The sequence below is a fragment of the Spermophilus citellus genome (assembly GCF_964194105.1).
Source record: "Spermophilus citellus genome assembly, chromosome: 6".
NCBI lineage: Eukaryota > Metazoa > Chordata > Mammalia > Rodentia > Sciuridae > Spermophilus > Spermophilus citellus.
In genome coordinates, this window is record NC_138187.1 from 159730611 (window position 1) to 159748065 (window position 17455).

Genomic DNA, 17455 nt, shown 5'->3' on the forward strand with positions numbered 1-17455 from the left:
CCAGCCCTTTTTTGTATTTTATTTAGAGATGTGGTCTTGCTGAGTTGCTGAGGCTGGCTTTGAACTTGTGATCCTCCTGTCTCAAGTCTCCTGAGCCACTGTGATTGCAGGTGTGCGCCACTGTGCCCAGTTTGGTCTTGGATTCTCTCAGTTTAAATACCCTATGTACCAAATTGTATTAGAGGACTGATTACTAAATTGGCCTATAATTTCAATGACCCAAACTGGGAGAAGCACTTGCTGAATACTGAAGTATGCTCAGTTTTTAATAACTTACCCTATGATTAAAATCTGGTAAATGCAACTTGTCCCAAAGCTACTAGAAATAATCACATACCAAACTTTCTTGAAATAGTGTATTTCAATAAATTGTGTAAGGTGTATTTATTCTAACTTAAGTCACTTTCGCTATGTTAATTTTTGATTCAAAACTGCAAAGACAGTCTCCAAATAAATTAGTACCAGGCTAACAGGTTAGCCAGGCTAAAGCAGGAAGTCTGCATAAGGAAAAGTGGAACATACAACTATAAAACTAGGTATGAACCACACTGCAGGCCTTTAACATCAGGGTTTAAATTTTCATCCTTTAGGCAAAAGGGAGCATTTGAAAAATGCTTATCTGGGACTGACATAATCAAAGTTGATTGTTAATAAGACAAATCTTGTAGCACTGTATACAAGTATGAAGTTTGAAATATGCAAGTATGAGGCCACTTACCATTTTTAAATTCAAGTATTCTTTTTCTTTCCATACAAATGTGTGAGAACTCATGCCTACCAGCTCTCCAAATACCTTTTATTTCCACTCTCAATCAACAACTTCCCTTTGTTGAACACAAGATTATTTTACACAGTTTTCAAGCTCTTCAGCCTTAGCTAAGACCTTTTTATACTGATGACATTCAAATGACCTCCTTCAACCTCTGTCCATCTTTGTTTTTCAACTTCCTCCTTCCTTTCAGGATTTTACTTTGCTTGGCACTTTATTTCAATTATCTGCAGAAGCTCAATGTTCTATCTCAGAAGTAAAACATTCTATTTCAAAAATGATATGCTCTATAAAGACAACTCCAACCCAAATCATATCTGCACACAGGCCTGCATTTGTAAATGTCTTTATGATGTCTCCAGTCGGATATTCCACTCACCTCCCACTATCAGATCTTCCCATCTCAAATCCTTTGCCAACTCTTCCAATTCTTTTTTGAATACTATCAATTCTTCTAGTTGTACGAGTAAGAAACTGACTTTTATTCTTAAACTTATTTCATAAATTCCTAATTTTAGATTCTAGAATTGAGTATTTCAACTATAGTACACTCCAAGAAAGCAAGTACTTTTTCTATTGCCAACCAGAATCCTGCATAGGATGCAACACACAGAATTTCAGTAAAAATCCCTTGACACTGAGTTGAATGACAGTAGGTGCTGAACAAGGGCTAGTTAGAGGCAAACTAAAACCCAGTTCTTTTGAATTCTAGCCCAATGCCATATCTATTGTACCACATTCCCAGCTTGCCAATCTATCACCAAACCAAGATTATTTACTTCCTTAAAATCTGTTTGATGCACCCTCTTCATTCTCCTACTGCCAAGTCCTTGTTACAACAAATCTCAATTACTGCTTTTAAATCAACATGCCTTATATACAGAGATATGATAAATGGTGGTATAAAGGTGTATTAAGAATTATATGCAAAAAATGAGAGCTCATGTATAATAATTTGGCATGAACATACTTTATATACAGACTTACAAAAAACTATGCTGTGAGTGGATAATCATGAATGTAATGCACTCCACTATTGTCATGTATATAAGAAATAAATTTTAAAAAAAGAAAAAATAATAAGATAACAATTCCTAAAAACAAACTGACTTAAATTAACATAAAAAGGAATTGAAAATCTGAAGATATCTATAATAAGAGAGTGAACAAGTAATCAAAAAGTCAATAACTAATAAATGACATCTAGTCGAGAAGTTAAGAAGTGAAACTATATTAGTAGAAAATATCGCTTTCTGTGTAGAAATCTATAGAACTTTTACAATAAAAATACTGCACCATGTTTTCAGGATACAAGAACAATAAATGTAAAGTAATTTCAAAAAATAAATAAATAAATATCATTCCTGCAATTCTTCTCTGAAATACCTCTGGCACAATGATGTTAAAACACTACTTCTCTTGCTGGATCTTGATCACCCAGTTCTATGAATTACCTTAAGAATCCATCATAACATCCAAAATACATTTTTCCTCAGGCCTGTCTGCTTACTACTACTCCCACCCACATCAAGTACATTATTTCTTATTCAGAACTTACTTTCTCATTGACAATTAAGTGCCATCTACCCACTGCAGGCAGGTGCACACACACACAGAAATACCTGCTATTTATATTAGCAGCACCAGTACATCTCATTTTAGCTCACAAAACACCTGCTCCCACAGAAGCAGAGTTTATGAATCACATACATAATTTTCCTTAAAAACCAAGTCCAGCTCTAATTTTTTCTTTCTTTAAATACCTATCATACAATTCAGCTTTTTGTATTGTTCCCAAACATCCTAATTAGATCTTTTAGAATGATGTATAAAAAGGTTCATTTAATAACATATGAATTTATGGATTCATATTTCTCAATTCTGATGCCTAAGCCATCCTACTTCTACAACAAACTGCCAAAGTACCCAGAGTGAACGAATAACAAGACCTTATATAACAGTACTTGCTATAAGCAAGGCATCATTCTAAGCACTTTATATATTTCCTCTCAGTATATTTCAAACACTACATAACAATACAAAATTAGCTTAGGACCAATGAGCAATGTTAATGCTCTAAAACATTTTCTAACAAAGCTAGGTATCAGTTTTATATAAAATGTGAAATTGTTTTAATTAGCAAATAAAGTCCTGGGACTGGAGGTGTATGTAGTTCAGTGATAGAGCACTTGGCTCAAATGTGGGAGGTCAGATGCCAGGAAAGAGAGAGAAGGGAAAGGAAGAAGGAAGGAAAAACGAAGGAAGGAAAGAAAGAGGAGGAAAGTCCTAAAAGAAAACAAAACCTTCTTTCAAAAAAAAAAAAAAAAAATCATGTCTTTATGAAGCATATCCCATGGGATTAACATTCTTACACAGCAAATACTCAAAACAACTTCCAATTCCCTTGTGACACGTGCAATTTTACTTTCTGAAATTACTTTAAAATATTATCTTGAAGAACAAAACAAGCAACATACGACAGGCACTAAAGAGCAATCTAAAAAAAGATATAAATAATTAAATTTCAATACACAGCATTTTATTTCTTTCCAGTTGTATATAAACCACTAAGAAGAGTTTAGGATATACATGTTTCTACCTGAAGACAAGTTTCTCCTCTTTGCATCATAAGTACAAAAATATTAGTTATACACATCAACTAATTTTTCTACCCAAATTGAGAAAAGTGAAAGAACAATTTATGCATCATGAACCGCCAAAAGATTAAATAACCAATTCTCAAAAGTAAGTTAAGGGGTGGGGATGTGGCTCAAGCGGTAGTGCGCTCGCCTGGCATGAGTGGGGGGCTGGGTTCGATCCTCAGCACCACATAAAAATAAAATAAAGATGTTGTGTCTACCAAAAACTAAAAAATAAATATTAAAAAATTCTCTCTCTTTAAAAAAAAAAGTAAGGGCTGGGGTTGTGGCTCAGTGGTAAAGTGTTTGCCTAGCACACATGAGGCACTGGGTTCGATCCCCAGCACCACGTAAAAAAAATAAATGAAATAAAGGTATTGTGGCCATCTACAATTAAAGATATTTAAAAAAAAAAAAGTAAGTAAAGAACTGAATCTTTTTTCTTTTTCATTATCTGCCAATCCTATACCTGCTTTCATTCCAACATATCTTCAAATGTTTAATAATCTAAAGGTGCAATATGGACTGCATCCAGCTCTTTTAAAAATAATTCAAAGGTTATTATAAAGAACTGTCATTCTTTTTTTTTTGGATAAGAGTGCAAAAGCTTTACAGGAAGATGTTCTGTGTTTCAGAGACTGTTTCCTATGAAGGCAGTCTGGCTTCATCTAACTTATCTGAAGGGATCTGACACCCTTATCGGTGACCCAACAACTCTTGTAAGTACCAAATGCTTTCTTTGGAATGTATATCTTGGAGCAAAGATAAAACTTTCCCCAAGGTCTTTCAACATTAAGTTTTCCAAAAAAAGAAAGAGAAAGAGACCAATTACATAAAAAAGTCATCAAATGATTTGAAAGGGTTATTTTATTCTTTTTAACAGTTATTATTTTATTCAGAAAATAGGTTCTTTTAAAAGCAAAATATTTCTCCAGATTAAAGACAGAATAAGAATTTTAAAATTATCTATTCATCCTCAAGAAAAAAATCAGCTTACAATAACTACTAGTTTCTTATTTTTCTGCTAAGTATGCATATTAACAAAAGAACAAGAAACCAGCAAAATTATCTGAGGAATAAAGGGGTACCAAACTATAATCAAAACTAAGAAATAAACCTCTTTAGTCAGCAGTCAGAAAAAAACATACTTCTAAGGTCAGAAAGGTCAACACCTCGATCTAAACATCTGTTAACCCTCTCCTGGTATGACCACTTCCTAGAGTTAGAGTTACCTGCCCTCAAAAATCTGTCCCTTCCAATCCATTCTACCCTCCATAGCAATCCAATTAAACAATCAGTGTGTCCCTCATTCTCGTCCTCTCCTATTTTAACTACTTCACTCTGTTCATCAGCTGCCAGGTTAAAATCAGAGTTCATCTATAAGATAAACAAATCCCTTCAATACCAAACTGTAGGGCAGGGATTGTAGCTCAGTGGTACAGCACTAGCCTGGCATGTGTGAGGCACTGGGTTCGATTCTCAGAACCGAATATTATAAATAAATAAAATAAAGATCCATTGACAACTAAAAAAATTTTTTTTAAAAACCCCAAAACCTAATTATGGCCTCCTTTCTATCTCTCTCCAGAGCTACACTCCAGATAACATACCAATAGGAATATTCTCTCTTCATGAAACAAAATTCTCCCATTTTGAACTATCCATCCTGAAAACCATTTATGGATGAGAATTAAGGCTCATAGAAGTCCCTTATACAAAGGCATACAAATAGTGATAAAACCATAGCTAGAGTACAAATTCTTCCTTTGTTATCTCTAAAGTCCTTGTGAAAGTACTTCTATTATATTTTTCAAATTCGAACTGTTTAAATGTCAAGCTCTTCCCATTAGTATAAGTATGAATTTCTCCAAGATGATCCTTTAGGGTGCAAGAAAAGATTCATTTAGTCTAAAAAAAAATTAAACTTTACTGAGATGAGTATAAAGATTCATACTTGGTCTGACGGTCAGTTGCACACACATCAGGAACACCAGGAAAGAGTAGAAGCTTCACAAGCTAATGGGTTTACTTGTAGCATGCCAAAATATACTATGATTTGTGTGCGCTCATGTAAGTAGACATAGGGATCATTTAGTTTTAACCAAACTGACCCTCATAAATTCTCTGCAATGGTTACAAAGATAAAATAATACAAGTATAAGCCAACAAGAAATGATAAGGCTAGATGCCTAGCCTGTATAAGTTATTCCTCATCTACATTATGAATGTAGGTCAATCACACAGCACTCACTAAAAATTATTTCTACTTTGGGTTTAGGGATGTAGCTCAGTGGTACAGCACTTGCCTGACACCTGTGAGTCCCTAGGTGTAATCCCCAGCCACACACACCAAAAGGTACTATTAACAGAAGGTATAAATTATTTTCTCTCTCATCTTTCTTAAAACATCTAACTTGTGTAGTTTATCATGTATGCTAACACACTAATGTCATATTAACACATGTATGTAATTTATAAACAATTAAGCACATTAAAGTTACACGTACAAGGTTTTACTAACTAGGGAACACACTCAGAATATCCACTGATTAAAGTACAGATCACATCCTTATCTTCTTCATGGTCATGATAAACCTTTCTAGTCTTTCCAAGAATGAGAGGGTATGATGAATAATGGCCCCCAAAGATGTTTGTATCCCAATCCCTAAACATATAATAAAATACACTTACAGTAAATACATAATACAGTAAAAGAGACTTTGCAGATGTCATTAAATTAAGGATTTTTGAAATGGGGAGCTCAATCTGGATTGTCAGGGTGGACCCAATGTTATCATAAGAGTTATTATAATAAGAGGGAAGGAGAGGTGGATCATCAGTCATTAAACATGAGGACTGAAGCAACAGGTTCAAGTCGTGTAAGGAAAGAGACAAGAATGCAGCCAGCTCCAGAGGCTGAAAAAGTCAAAGAAATTCTCTTCTCAGAGTTTCCAGAATGAACCAGCCCTGCCAACAACTTAACTTTAACCTGGTGAAACTGAATTTGGACTTCTGACCCCAGAACTATAAAATAATATGTATGTGCTGTTTTGAGTCTCTAAATTTATAGTAATTTGTTACAGCAGTAATAGAAAACTAATGGAGGACTCTTGGAATATGGGACTTTCTGTATTTAAAAGAAAAAAAAAACTGGTCATCTATCTTTAGGTTTTTCAATGCTCATAAACATTTGGTACACAATAAGCATAAAAAAATCTCTTTGTTGAATGATTTTATAATGAAATATATAGATAAGATATTCTCACTGTTTTACAAAAAAATCTGTCATATGTGTTACTTCATTTCCTTCCCTGCGTAGTATGAATGGCATTCTGAGAATATAAGAACTAAGGTTTAAAGGAGTTATTGTAATGTGTCCAAGAACATGTATCTAGTAAGTGATGGCACCATATCTTCAACATAGGCCTTCTGATTTATGGTCAAAAGATCACAGTAATCAGGAGCCTGTATTATGAGTCAGGCTGCTTAAGACTCAAATCTAAACTACAAAATGTAATAGCTGCTTAACCCTAACCAAGTTACTTAACCTCTCTACTTACTCATCTGTAAAATGCAAAATGAAGTTAATAATACCTATCTTATAGGGTTACTAAGATTAAAGATGCTAAAATGTATAAAGTATACATTACATGCCGGACACAGAGACAGCTGACTATCATTCCTCTGTGCTGCAGCTACAGTGCATTTATATCTAGAATACTAATAATTAGGAATCACACCAAGTATACAAAAGAAAAAATAGCAACTGGAATGAATAATGAGACCGAAGTATGATGTTTCTATGGAGGCAATTTAAGATGAATAGACAAAAGTAGAAGGGACACATAAACAAGATATATACAATTAGGACATAAATAAAAATAACAAGATACAGCAAAAGTGATAGATAAAGAAGAAACCTTAGAAACTAGAGTATTATAGTATAAACTTGCAACACTACACTCAATCTTTTTATAAAAGAGAAATAATTCACAAAATTTGAGGATAATTTCTGAATGATAAAAATGGCTACTAAGAAGAGCTCACCAACTTTTATCTAATCTTACAAAGGTTTTATTTAGATACCTATTTCTGTTAGGGAGGATATGGATGTAGGGAAATGACAAACCAGATCAAGACTGTTAGACCTCTGTTTAAGTCAGTGATATCATTTCGATTTTCCAAGGAAAAGGGTTTGAAAAGAATGAAATAGACATACACCACTCCTCTTACTCAATCTCATTCATTCATCATCACCATTCCAAATAACTCAAGCCTAAATATTCTATTTCAATGCCTTTTAACAGTTTTGCTAAAGAAAAAATTAAAATGTACTTAGATTGGCAGTTCAAACAAATCCCAAAATATTAACCCAAGTGTTTCTTCAGCTAAACTTTTCACTCTTTACTTGAACCCTCAACATACGCTTTTCATTTTGTGAGTCAACAAACTTAATAGATCTGACTACTAGGCTACCTGATCTTTTCCCCTGACAGGTAGGTCATGACCTCCTCACTACTGCTGATGAAAAAAAAGAGGAAAAAACGCATGAGATTAAACTAAATAGCACAGTCCCCAACAATAGAAACATGACTAATTTCAAATTTACAAATGATTTCAAGAACCACATTCTAATGTTTGATTTCATTTCCACCACTGAATTGGAAAAAAAAACAGTGATACTGGTGCCTATTAAATTCAAATGAAAAGTGTACCCTCTACTTTTATCAGTTATTTCAGGAAGTGCTGGTGAAGTAAAACCTGGTCTAAAGATGGGCATGATCAAGGAGAAAGTTGTTTGCAGAAACAACTAAGCAATCCCCAGAAAGAGGTGGAAATAAGCACAAGGTTTCAGTACCTCACCCACTAATTTAAAATTTGTACGTGGATTCATCTTTTAGAGACACTTCTTGGTATCCAACATAATACTAAAAATAGAAAAACGGGAAAATGGCACTGGCTTTATTAAAGAGGTTCAAAATGAAAGATGAGACCAACCTTTTTGTTCTCTAAAACTTCTATCATCCTTCTAACCCAAACTCAGGAGAGCAACAACTACCCCTCCGAGCTCTGGGCTCCGCCAGGCACCCACAGACGTGAAAACACTGCTGGTGCTCTGCAGCCGTCAGCCAAACAGGAACCCTCGTTTACGGGGATTTTAATAAGAAAGAGCAAATTCCTATGACCGAGAAAACACCTTTTCGCTCACAAAATGTCACACTTCCCTTTTAAAGGAAAGAAAAGTCCCTGGAAGAATTTCTTCAGAGAAGAATGACTTTTCCAAGCCTAATGATGGCAGCACCCTTGGACCCACAGCTCCCGGGGCTCCCCCTCAAAATGCCTCTCGTTGTTGGAGACGTACGGAGCGCCGCGGAGCTGCGGGGACAAAGCCGTCCTCCCGCCGGCAACACGGCCCTCGCCCTCCCGTGGCCGAAAGCCACCGCACGCACTCCGTCCGCGCAGCCTGCCCCGAGCCAACTGAGCGAGCGCCCCAAGTTTCCGAGCGGCGGCCCCACGTGCGACCCGCCAGGAGAAGGCAGGCGCGGACGCCGGTGCGCGTCGCGCGGGCCAGGGGAACCCGCACATCCGCCACTCCGCACACCTGAGGCGCCCGCTCCGCCCACCGGGCCTCCCCGCTCCGCTCCACCGAGGCTCCGCGCCCAGCGCTGCCCGCCGCGCGGGGCGGGCGCGGACCTCGGTCTGTCCCCAGCCGCGGGCTGCGGAGACCCGCACCCCGAGAGCCTGCGTGACCCGGGGGTGTGACTGAGCCGCCCCCTCCCCACCAGAGCTCCGCGCGGCCGCCGCTCCTCACCAGACCAGGGAGCACAGGGAGAGGCAGGAGGCCAGGGCCAGGGCCCGCTGGTACTTCTTCATCTTCTCCTCCTTCTTCCCCCTGCCAGAAGGCGGCACATCCTCCCGGCAGCCGCCACTGCCGAGGCCAAGATGGAGGAGCCGAAGCAGCAGCGCGAGCACGAGCGCGAGAGCGCGAAGAGCCGCGGCGCCGGGGGAGCCGCTGCGCGGCGGCTCGAGTCCCCTCCGCGGGGCCCACGGCGGCGCCAACAGGCGCGCTTCACAGGCGGACTCCGGGGACTGGCGCTGCTGCTGCTGCTGCTGCTGCGGCCGACGGTTCGCCCGCGCCCGCCCTCTCCAGCCGCCGCCGCCGCCACTGCCGCCCCATAGCCCCCCCGCCCGCCCCGGCCTGCGCTCCGTGCTGCCGGCGACCAACGGCCGCCGCGTAGTCGCCGCTCAACAGCCAATCGCTGGCGGGGCCGCGACACCTCACACTCCGCTGAGCTGGAAGGAGACGCGTCACCCGCGTCCCGCGGGGCCCGCACCCCCACCAGCCTCCGCGCGGGCCACGCCCCCTAGCCGGCCCGGCCGCGCTGCCCGAGGAACCGGACACAAAGCTGAGTCGCCGCCCCCCCACCAGGTCTCGCCCACTCGCTGGCGCGCGTTCAGGAAGTCCCGTGACGCCCGGCCTTCCGCCGCCGGCGCCCGCCCCCTCGCACTCTCTCCCCTAGTCCGCGCAAGGCCTCCTGGGAGTTGTAGTCGGCCTTCCAGAGCCCTCTGTCCCTGTCGCTCCTGGAATCCACGATTTCAATATAGGAATCTATAGTTTAGCTTCTCACAGCTTTGGAATTGTTACACTCGGTTTTCCTCTTTGGGTCACACTTTTGTGATCAGCCTAGAACGACTCGGGGAGGGGCAGATGAAAGCGGCACTAATGAAATTTAAAAGGCAGTTTTCCGAAGTCAAGGAGCCGGCCCCCAAGTCAGATGCTGATTGGCAGATGGGAAGGGGCGTGCCGAGATCTTCTCTCATCTGATTGGCCGGGGTGGAGAATCTGGCTTTTCCTCCAAGCCTCGGTGAAAATTTACCTCCCGCCAGATGCGGCAGATAGGGCTGCAGGGGTGGTCTTCGTTTCGTTGGTTTCGAGCTGTGGGCTCGCGGCTGTGGGGTCAAGGGCAGCTGCTGTCCCTGTCAGGGGACTGAGTCACTCTCACACGCTCCAGATTCTGGGGTTCACCCAAGGCCGTCGGGTCTACCTACCGACTGCTGTAGTCTGGGGCAAAAAAGTGAACGCCGCTCCACACTAAGTAACCTGCAGCTGTCCACCCCGGTTCTGGAAGCTAGACCTTGAGTCCGAAACTCCAAGATCTGGACCGCTTCTCTTCCTCAGCGCCTCTTACATAGCTTTCTTTTCCTGGAAGGTCGCTAACGTAGAGTCGGGGGCACGACCTTCCACTCTAGGGAGAAACCACTTGGCCTCTCCTTTGGAAGCGATGGCACTCTTTACAAACTCTCACTAGGAGAAAGTTGGTCGTTACTGAGACATATTGCTTTCATTAGGTATATACAAGTATAACTCTGTGTGCTTCCCTTTTCGTCTTTGTTGTTGGAAGACTTAGAACTACCCTCCCTAGGTCATTTCCAGACAAGTTGGTGGGAAGGATACAAACTGGTGGTGTGAGGCAGAGGCTACAGTTATTTGTGCCTTAAAACATGCCATAATGTTTAGTGTGAAAAATTTCTAACGAGGTGTTCCTTGTTCGTGAAAAAAAACCTTTATTAAAATGCCAGATTAACATATAGTTTTGAGCCATGGAATTTCTTTGTGAACCTTATGTGTAGCTGTTACTTTAAGCCCAGGGAACTTAAGGGTTGGACCTACTCTATAATTCTTGGAAATAACTCAATTGGTTGCTAGAGCAATTCTACCAAGTATGGTAATTTGGGTTTTAGAGGAGTTCACCCTAACCTATTTTTTCTGTCAATGATTAGATAACAGTTCCAATTATCTTTTATGTCATTCTTACTATATGACAGTAAAAACCTTCCATCTCTAGTCCCCACTGTAGGAAGCAAGTATTTACCTAAAGAGCAGTATCAAATGATTAACATGCAAGTTAAAAAGCAGGTAGAAGTAATAGAAGGATGAGAATTATTAGACGTTCGCTATCATGTTGGGCACACTTTTCTTCCAACTCTAGGAACTGTGCTGTTCAGAATAGGGAACAGGTGAGTCCCAGCCAATCCTTAATAATTCACAGCCAAAGAAGTTTTATTAGAATTCATGTGCATCTCAAGCCTGGAAAGTTCCTCTCCCATCTCCTATCCTCATCCCAAACTCAGCCCATCAACTTTTAAAAATATATATTTTTACTTTTAATTGACACATGGTAATTGTACATATTTACGGGATACATTATGGCATTTCAATACATGCATACAACGTGTAATGATCAGATTGGGGTAACTAGCATATCTATCATCTTGGAACTTTATCATTTCTTGGTGTTGGAAACATTCAAAATCCTCTCTACTAGCTAATGTTCAATTAATTATTGTCAACCATGATTATCCTATTGTGGAAAACAAGTAATTCCTCGAATCTGATTATATTCTCCTCCTCCATTCCTCCTTCCATCATACCCTTCGCAGGCTCTAGTAACCACTATTCTAAACTGAGTTATTTTGACTTTCACATATAAATGAGAAGAACATGTGGTATTTGTCTGTCTGTGCCTGATTTATTTCACTTAACATAATGTCCTCCAGGTCCATTGATGTTGCTGCAGATGATAGAATTTCATTCTTTCGTGTGACTGAGTGACACTCCATTGTGTGTGTGAGTGAGTGTGTGTGTGTGTGTGTGTGCGTGTGTGTACTACATTTTCTTTATCCACTTATCTGCTGATAGACACCTACATTGATTCTCTGTCTTGGCCATCATGAATAAAGCTGCAATAAACCCGCAAATTCAAATGTTTCTTCAACATACTGATTTCAACTCCTTTGGATATATGATCAGTAGGGGATTGCTGAATCATATAGAAGTTTTATTTCTAGTTTTTAAGGAAGCCACACACTATTTTCCTACCAACAGTGTATTAGAGGTTCCCTTTCTCTAGATCCTCACCCGTATTTTTCATTTTTTTGATAATAGTCATTTTAACTGGAGTTAGAGTGTGAATTATTGCAGTTTTGGTTTGCATTTCCCTGATGATTCATTATATTGAGCATTTTTTTCATATACTTGTTGTACAGTTGTATATCCTTTTTTGAGAAATGTCTATCCAGGTCTTTTGCACATTTTTAATTGGATTACTTGGGGATTTGTTTTTGCTGTTGCATTGTTTGAGCTCTTTGTATGTTCTAGAAATTAATCCCTTGACAGATAAATAATTTGCAAATATTTTTTTCCCATTCTGTAGGTTGTCTCTTAATCAACTCTGTTGATTGTTTCTTTTGCTGTACTGAAGCTATTTAGCTTGATGTAATTCTATTTGTCAATTTTTGCTTTTGTTGCTAGTGCTTTTAGGGTTGTATCTTTAAAGAAAAAAAATCTTTGCCCAGACCAATGACCTGAAGCATTTACCCTATATTTTTCCCAGTACTTTCAGGTGTTTGACCCATTTTGAATAGCCTACTCCCTTCTCTTCCACCAAGTCCCTGCAATGATCTTTTGGATCATACAACTAATAGATAAATTTTTATTTATTTATTTCCTCCTTTCTTCATTTTTTTCTGTAATTAGAGGATTTTGTTGCTGTTTGCAAATGGAGCTTTATTAACACCCTTGTGTTAAGGTTGCCATTCAATTTTAGCTCTATTTCAATCAGTAAATATCCTTTTTTTTTTCCTTTTTGCTAGTTTCATGTTCATGGTTTCATGTTAAGGCTTAATCCTTCAGTCCTATAAACTTTTTCATTTTTCTCTTTGGTACTTTATAATGTCAGTTCTCAACTCTGCTGTTGATTCCCAGGTCTATATTCCACTTCTTTTCAAGTAATTCCTGAACATATCACTTATTCTACTATCACTTGCAACTTTACCTGCATAAAATAAAACTCCCCTGTAAATTAGTTTCTTCACCTAGCTTTCTATTGTTTTCGTTCTTCCTTGTTCTAAGACCTCACATAGTGAGAATAAGAGAAGTTCCATTTCAAAACTGGTAGAAAAATATATTTTTTCTACATGGCTGGTAAATGTGTAGGAAAAAATAAAGAGAAAAAATTGTGTTATAATTCAATAGATATAGAGAAATACCACCATACTTAAAAGTAAAACACATGCCAAAGAATGGCAAGAAAGAATGTAGAAAAATCAAAACGTGCATAATCTTCCAGACTGAGGCTAAGTAACCACAATCTACCACCTCTTAACTGTTCTACAATGATCCTCAACTTGGGGCAGTGTGTCCTCCAGGCTTCAGACACTAGTAGTGTCTGAAAAGTTTTGATTGTCTCACCTGGGCAGTGTCTCTGGCATCTAGTGGGTGGAGACAATTAGGCAATTATCCACAATGACAAAAAACCATTTGATCCCAAAAGCCAAAAATGCCAAGGTAGAGAGACTCTGCCATAATGGAATCTCTCAAATCAATAAAATCTACAACCACTGACCACACACATGATAATTCATGTTCCTGCAGATCCTTGGACTATTCTGGTGTTCACAAAGAACTCACCTGCATAGTGAACATGAGTCCTCCCATTCCTTAAAAGGTTAACTACACAGAAACTCTGGGCAGCTCAAGTCTCTTCCTGATAAAGATCAGAAACTCGTTTTCTGATGGTGAGAAAGAACAAGCAGATCTCACAGAAGGAGCCAATACCTTCTGGCCATCTCCTTTATCCTTCATCTCATATACAAATCACAGTTAAGAAACCCCCCAAAAAGAACTCTTTCATGGGTAAGGTGGTGGTATTTATTAAGCAAGGTTTGGTATATTTTGATTTAGTTGAAAAATTATCTGTTCTGTTCAAAATTACAAAATACTGAGATAGTATGAATATAAGAAGGATCTTAGAAATAGCTGTTGCCCAGTGACACGAGATGTTTCCAAAGCAAAAGCCAGTTAGAACAGAAATATCCTGGAAATCAGCAGGGGTGGTGGGAATGTCATGGAATTGAGAATAGATTGATAGACAAAAAGGGGAAATGTGACAGCACTAAAAATTTTGACTACACATAAATATAGTATAAATAGAACTTTTCTATTTTTCCCCACCTCATTTTTTCTCTATGCTACGTAAGTATGTGTATAGAATAGATACTCCCTTTCTTACAGCAGTCTAAATTACCTTGCCAGGCTGTGAACGTAGCCCCTTAGGGACAGAGACTTCACAGAGTACCATGCTGGCTTGTACATTTCTATTTACATTGCAAATAACAAAAGGTAGGATTTCTGCCTAGCAATGTATTTAGTAATCCAAAATCTAATCTTCTCTCATGGGGTTAGCATGCAAGTGTTTTGAAGATGCCCAAATTTAGTTGGAATCAACTAGACGAAAGGAATGATCGCCTATGAGTGATGGCGAAGGAAAAATCAAAGATGGTCCAATTTTGAGACATATATCCTTACATGAATAACAACAGAGTCCGGAGTTCCAGGTATCTTGGTTCATTTTGTGCTACTGTGACAATACCTAAGACTGGGTATTTTTATAAATTAATTTATTTTTTATGGTTCTAGAGGCTCCGAAGCCTGAGGTTGAGGGGTACATTCCCTTGCTGTGTCATAACATGGTAGAAGAAATTACATGGAGGGAGGGAGGGAAAAAGAGGGAGGCCAAACTCATACTCTTATCAGGAACCCACTTTTGCAATTACCTTTCAAAGGTCCCATACTTCAATATTGTTTCACCAGGGATTAATTTCCAGCACATGAACCTTAAACCATATAGCACTTGGTTTGCAGGAAAGAAGATTAGTTTGATTTTAGAAACACAGTATTAAGTTTCCGGTGGACATTCCTCTCAAGAATTTACAAATATAAGATTCCAAATAGGGAGAGAAAGGTAGCAATTGAAGATAACATATGGGGGCTCTAATTGTTATATCCTTTTAACCTTGGACCCTCTGTACAGAGCTTCCTCACATATTACCTTTATCTTGTCCTTGCTTTGATGCAGAAATCTCCTGTGCATCTTAAACATCAGTGGAATGAAGTCCTGCCCCCTTGGCCTGGCACCCAAAGCCTTCCATCCTCCAACACAGCTGATGGTTCAAGCATTAGCCACCATTTTTTCCTTTCACCACTCAACCTTCTCATCAGAACACATTGCTTGCCATGTCCTGAAATATCTATGCCCTTCTGATACTATTTTCACTTAATGTTAATTTGTCTATGTTCTGTTTCCCCGAGCAGGCCCCCCAAGAAATTATTTTTTAACTTAACTATTCGTTTGAATTGTCTAATCATACTGAACTAGAATCTGCTTTATAACTTAAATTCCTAGAAACAGCAAGCCCTTAAGTTGGGGCAAGTATATGCCACTGACTAGTTTCAACCCACTAGTCAGGTGTCACTTCCTCACAAATTGCCAATTTCACTTTTTAGCACAACACTGTTTGATTTGTGTCTGACTAGATTTTTCTGGGTTCCAGTTGCTCTTATATAACTTGGAGAAATAAAAGTGTTCAACGGATATTTATTGAGACTTTCTTGTATGTGAGGTACTAAGTCAAATATTTCCCTCCAAGAAATTTTCAATGTTTCGATCTTCCAGACTGTACCCTTTTGGTGGTTTAGCAAAACCTGAGGATTTCTTCCCAGAATGTTTATAAAAGTAGAAAACCAATTATATTGAAATAGTTATTAAACTTTTTCAAAGCAAATCTGTAATATAGTAATTGTGCTTTTTTATGAATGCATAAATAACAGAGTCCAGTATCAAGTCTGATAACTTCAATTATTTCAAAGTAGTGATGCATGTAAAATATATTTCAGGATATCTACAATATGCTTAAAGTGAAATGAAAATATCTGCTATTTCTATTGGAAACAAAGTTATAGTAGTACTGCTAGTACTACCACAGTTTGTTACCTACATTCATAATAAAGTGAAACCCTAAATTTCAGTAGAGGTTAATGAAGATAAAGATGTAACTGTTTTTTCAGCCAAGTTCATGGGCCAGTAAATTATCTCCATTGATCCCAGATTAAGAAGCTCTGCACTAGAGCAATTGTTTTTAACCTGAGGGTCAAGAGATTAGTTTTAAGGGAGTCTAGCAGCACTTTTTAAAATGAAAAGGACTCTGGACACAGTGGCACATGCCTGTCATATAGCCACTCAGGAGATTGAGGCAGGAGGATCCCAAGTTCCAGGGCAACCTCAACAACTTAGTGAGGCCCTCTCTCAAAACATAAAAAGGGCTGGGGGTGTAGTTCAGTGGTAAAGTGATCCTGGGGTTAAATCCCCAATATGAAAAATTAATAAAAGGTAAAATCCATCATTTTAAAAACATTAAATTATGTGTCAATAAGGGGAAGTATTTTTTTTCCTGGTACTCTTATTTCAGAGAGAAAAGGAGAGGGTGTTGGGGGGAGAATATTATATATGTACAAGCAACTGGGTTGCAGTGTATAATATCTGTCACAATGGGAGTTGGACTCAAAGTAATTTGAAAGCCATTGCACTAGGAGAAATGAGATACATCAGACATATGAAATAAATGTATCAAAGATATAAATAGTGGATGTCAAAATTTTAAAGTAAATTAATTTTAAAGGAAAAGGAAATTATTTTTTGTTTTAGAAAATTATCAGGAAAGATTTCTAAAGGTGGAAATATATTTCAGGCGGACTTTCAAAGATGAACATGATTTTCAGAGACAGGAGGAAAAGCTTCCTTAGGTACAGGGAACATACACTCTAGATCTAATTCAGACTTGTTTTAACAATCCATACCACATGACTTCTAATTTTAGTTTACCTGATACTTCTCTGGTATTCTGTGTTTGAAATAAACAATGATGTTGTACTCTAATCAAATAGACAGGTATTTTTGAATACTTACATAAAATACTTTACCTTAGGTCATGGGAAGATTTGAAAGTGTTAGAGATTCCATCTTCTATGAAGCAAGGCACTCAAGGACCTTAAAATAACATATGTACAAGCACAAAGCAATCATAGCAAGTTAAAAATAATTAAATTTGGATGATGATAATACATTCATTTGACATGTGCAATTGCTTTTACTCACAAATCCATAAAACAACAGGAAAGCGTTGTGGGTATTTTTAAAATTTTTTTTTA

General features: G+C 38.6%; 1 protein-coding gene across 3 annotated transcripts in view; it reads right to left on the reverse strand.

The window, feature by feature from the left end:
• Positions 1-9648, reverse strand: part of SUCO (SUN domain containing ossification factor) — a 72234-nt gene extending 62586 nt beyond the window's left edge. For 2 of the 3 annotated variants that reach the window (XM_081298484.1, XM_081298483.1), the window contains exon 1: positions 9221-9648. In XM_081298484.1, coding sequence (XP_081154610.1) covers positions 9221-9282 — 62 coding nt within the window. In that variant the 5' untranslated portion in view covers positions 9283-9648. The remainder of the gene's footprint in view (positions 1-9220) is intronic. The other variant, XR_014022553.1, reaches the window with a different exon arrangement.
• Between the last annotated feature and the right edge of the window lie 7807 nt (positions 9649-17455).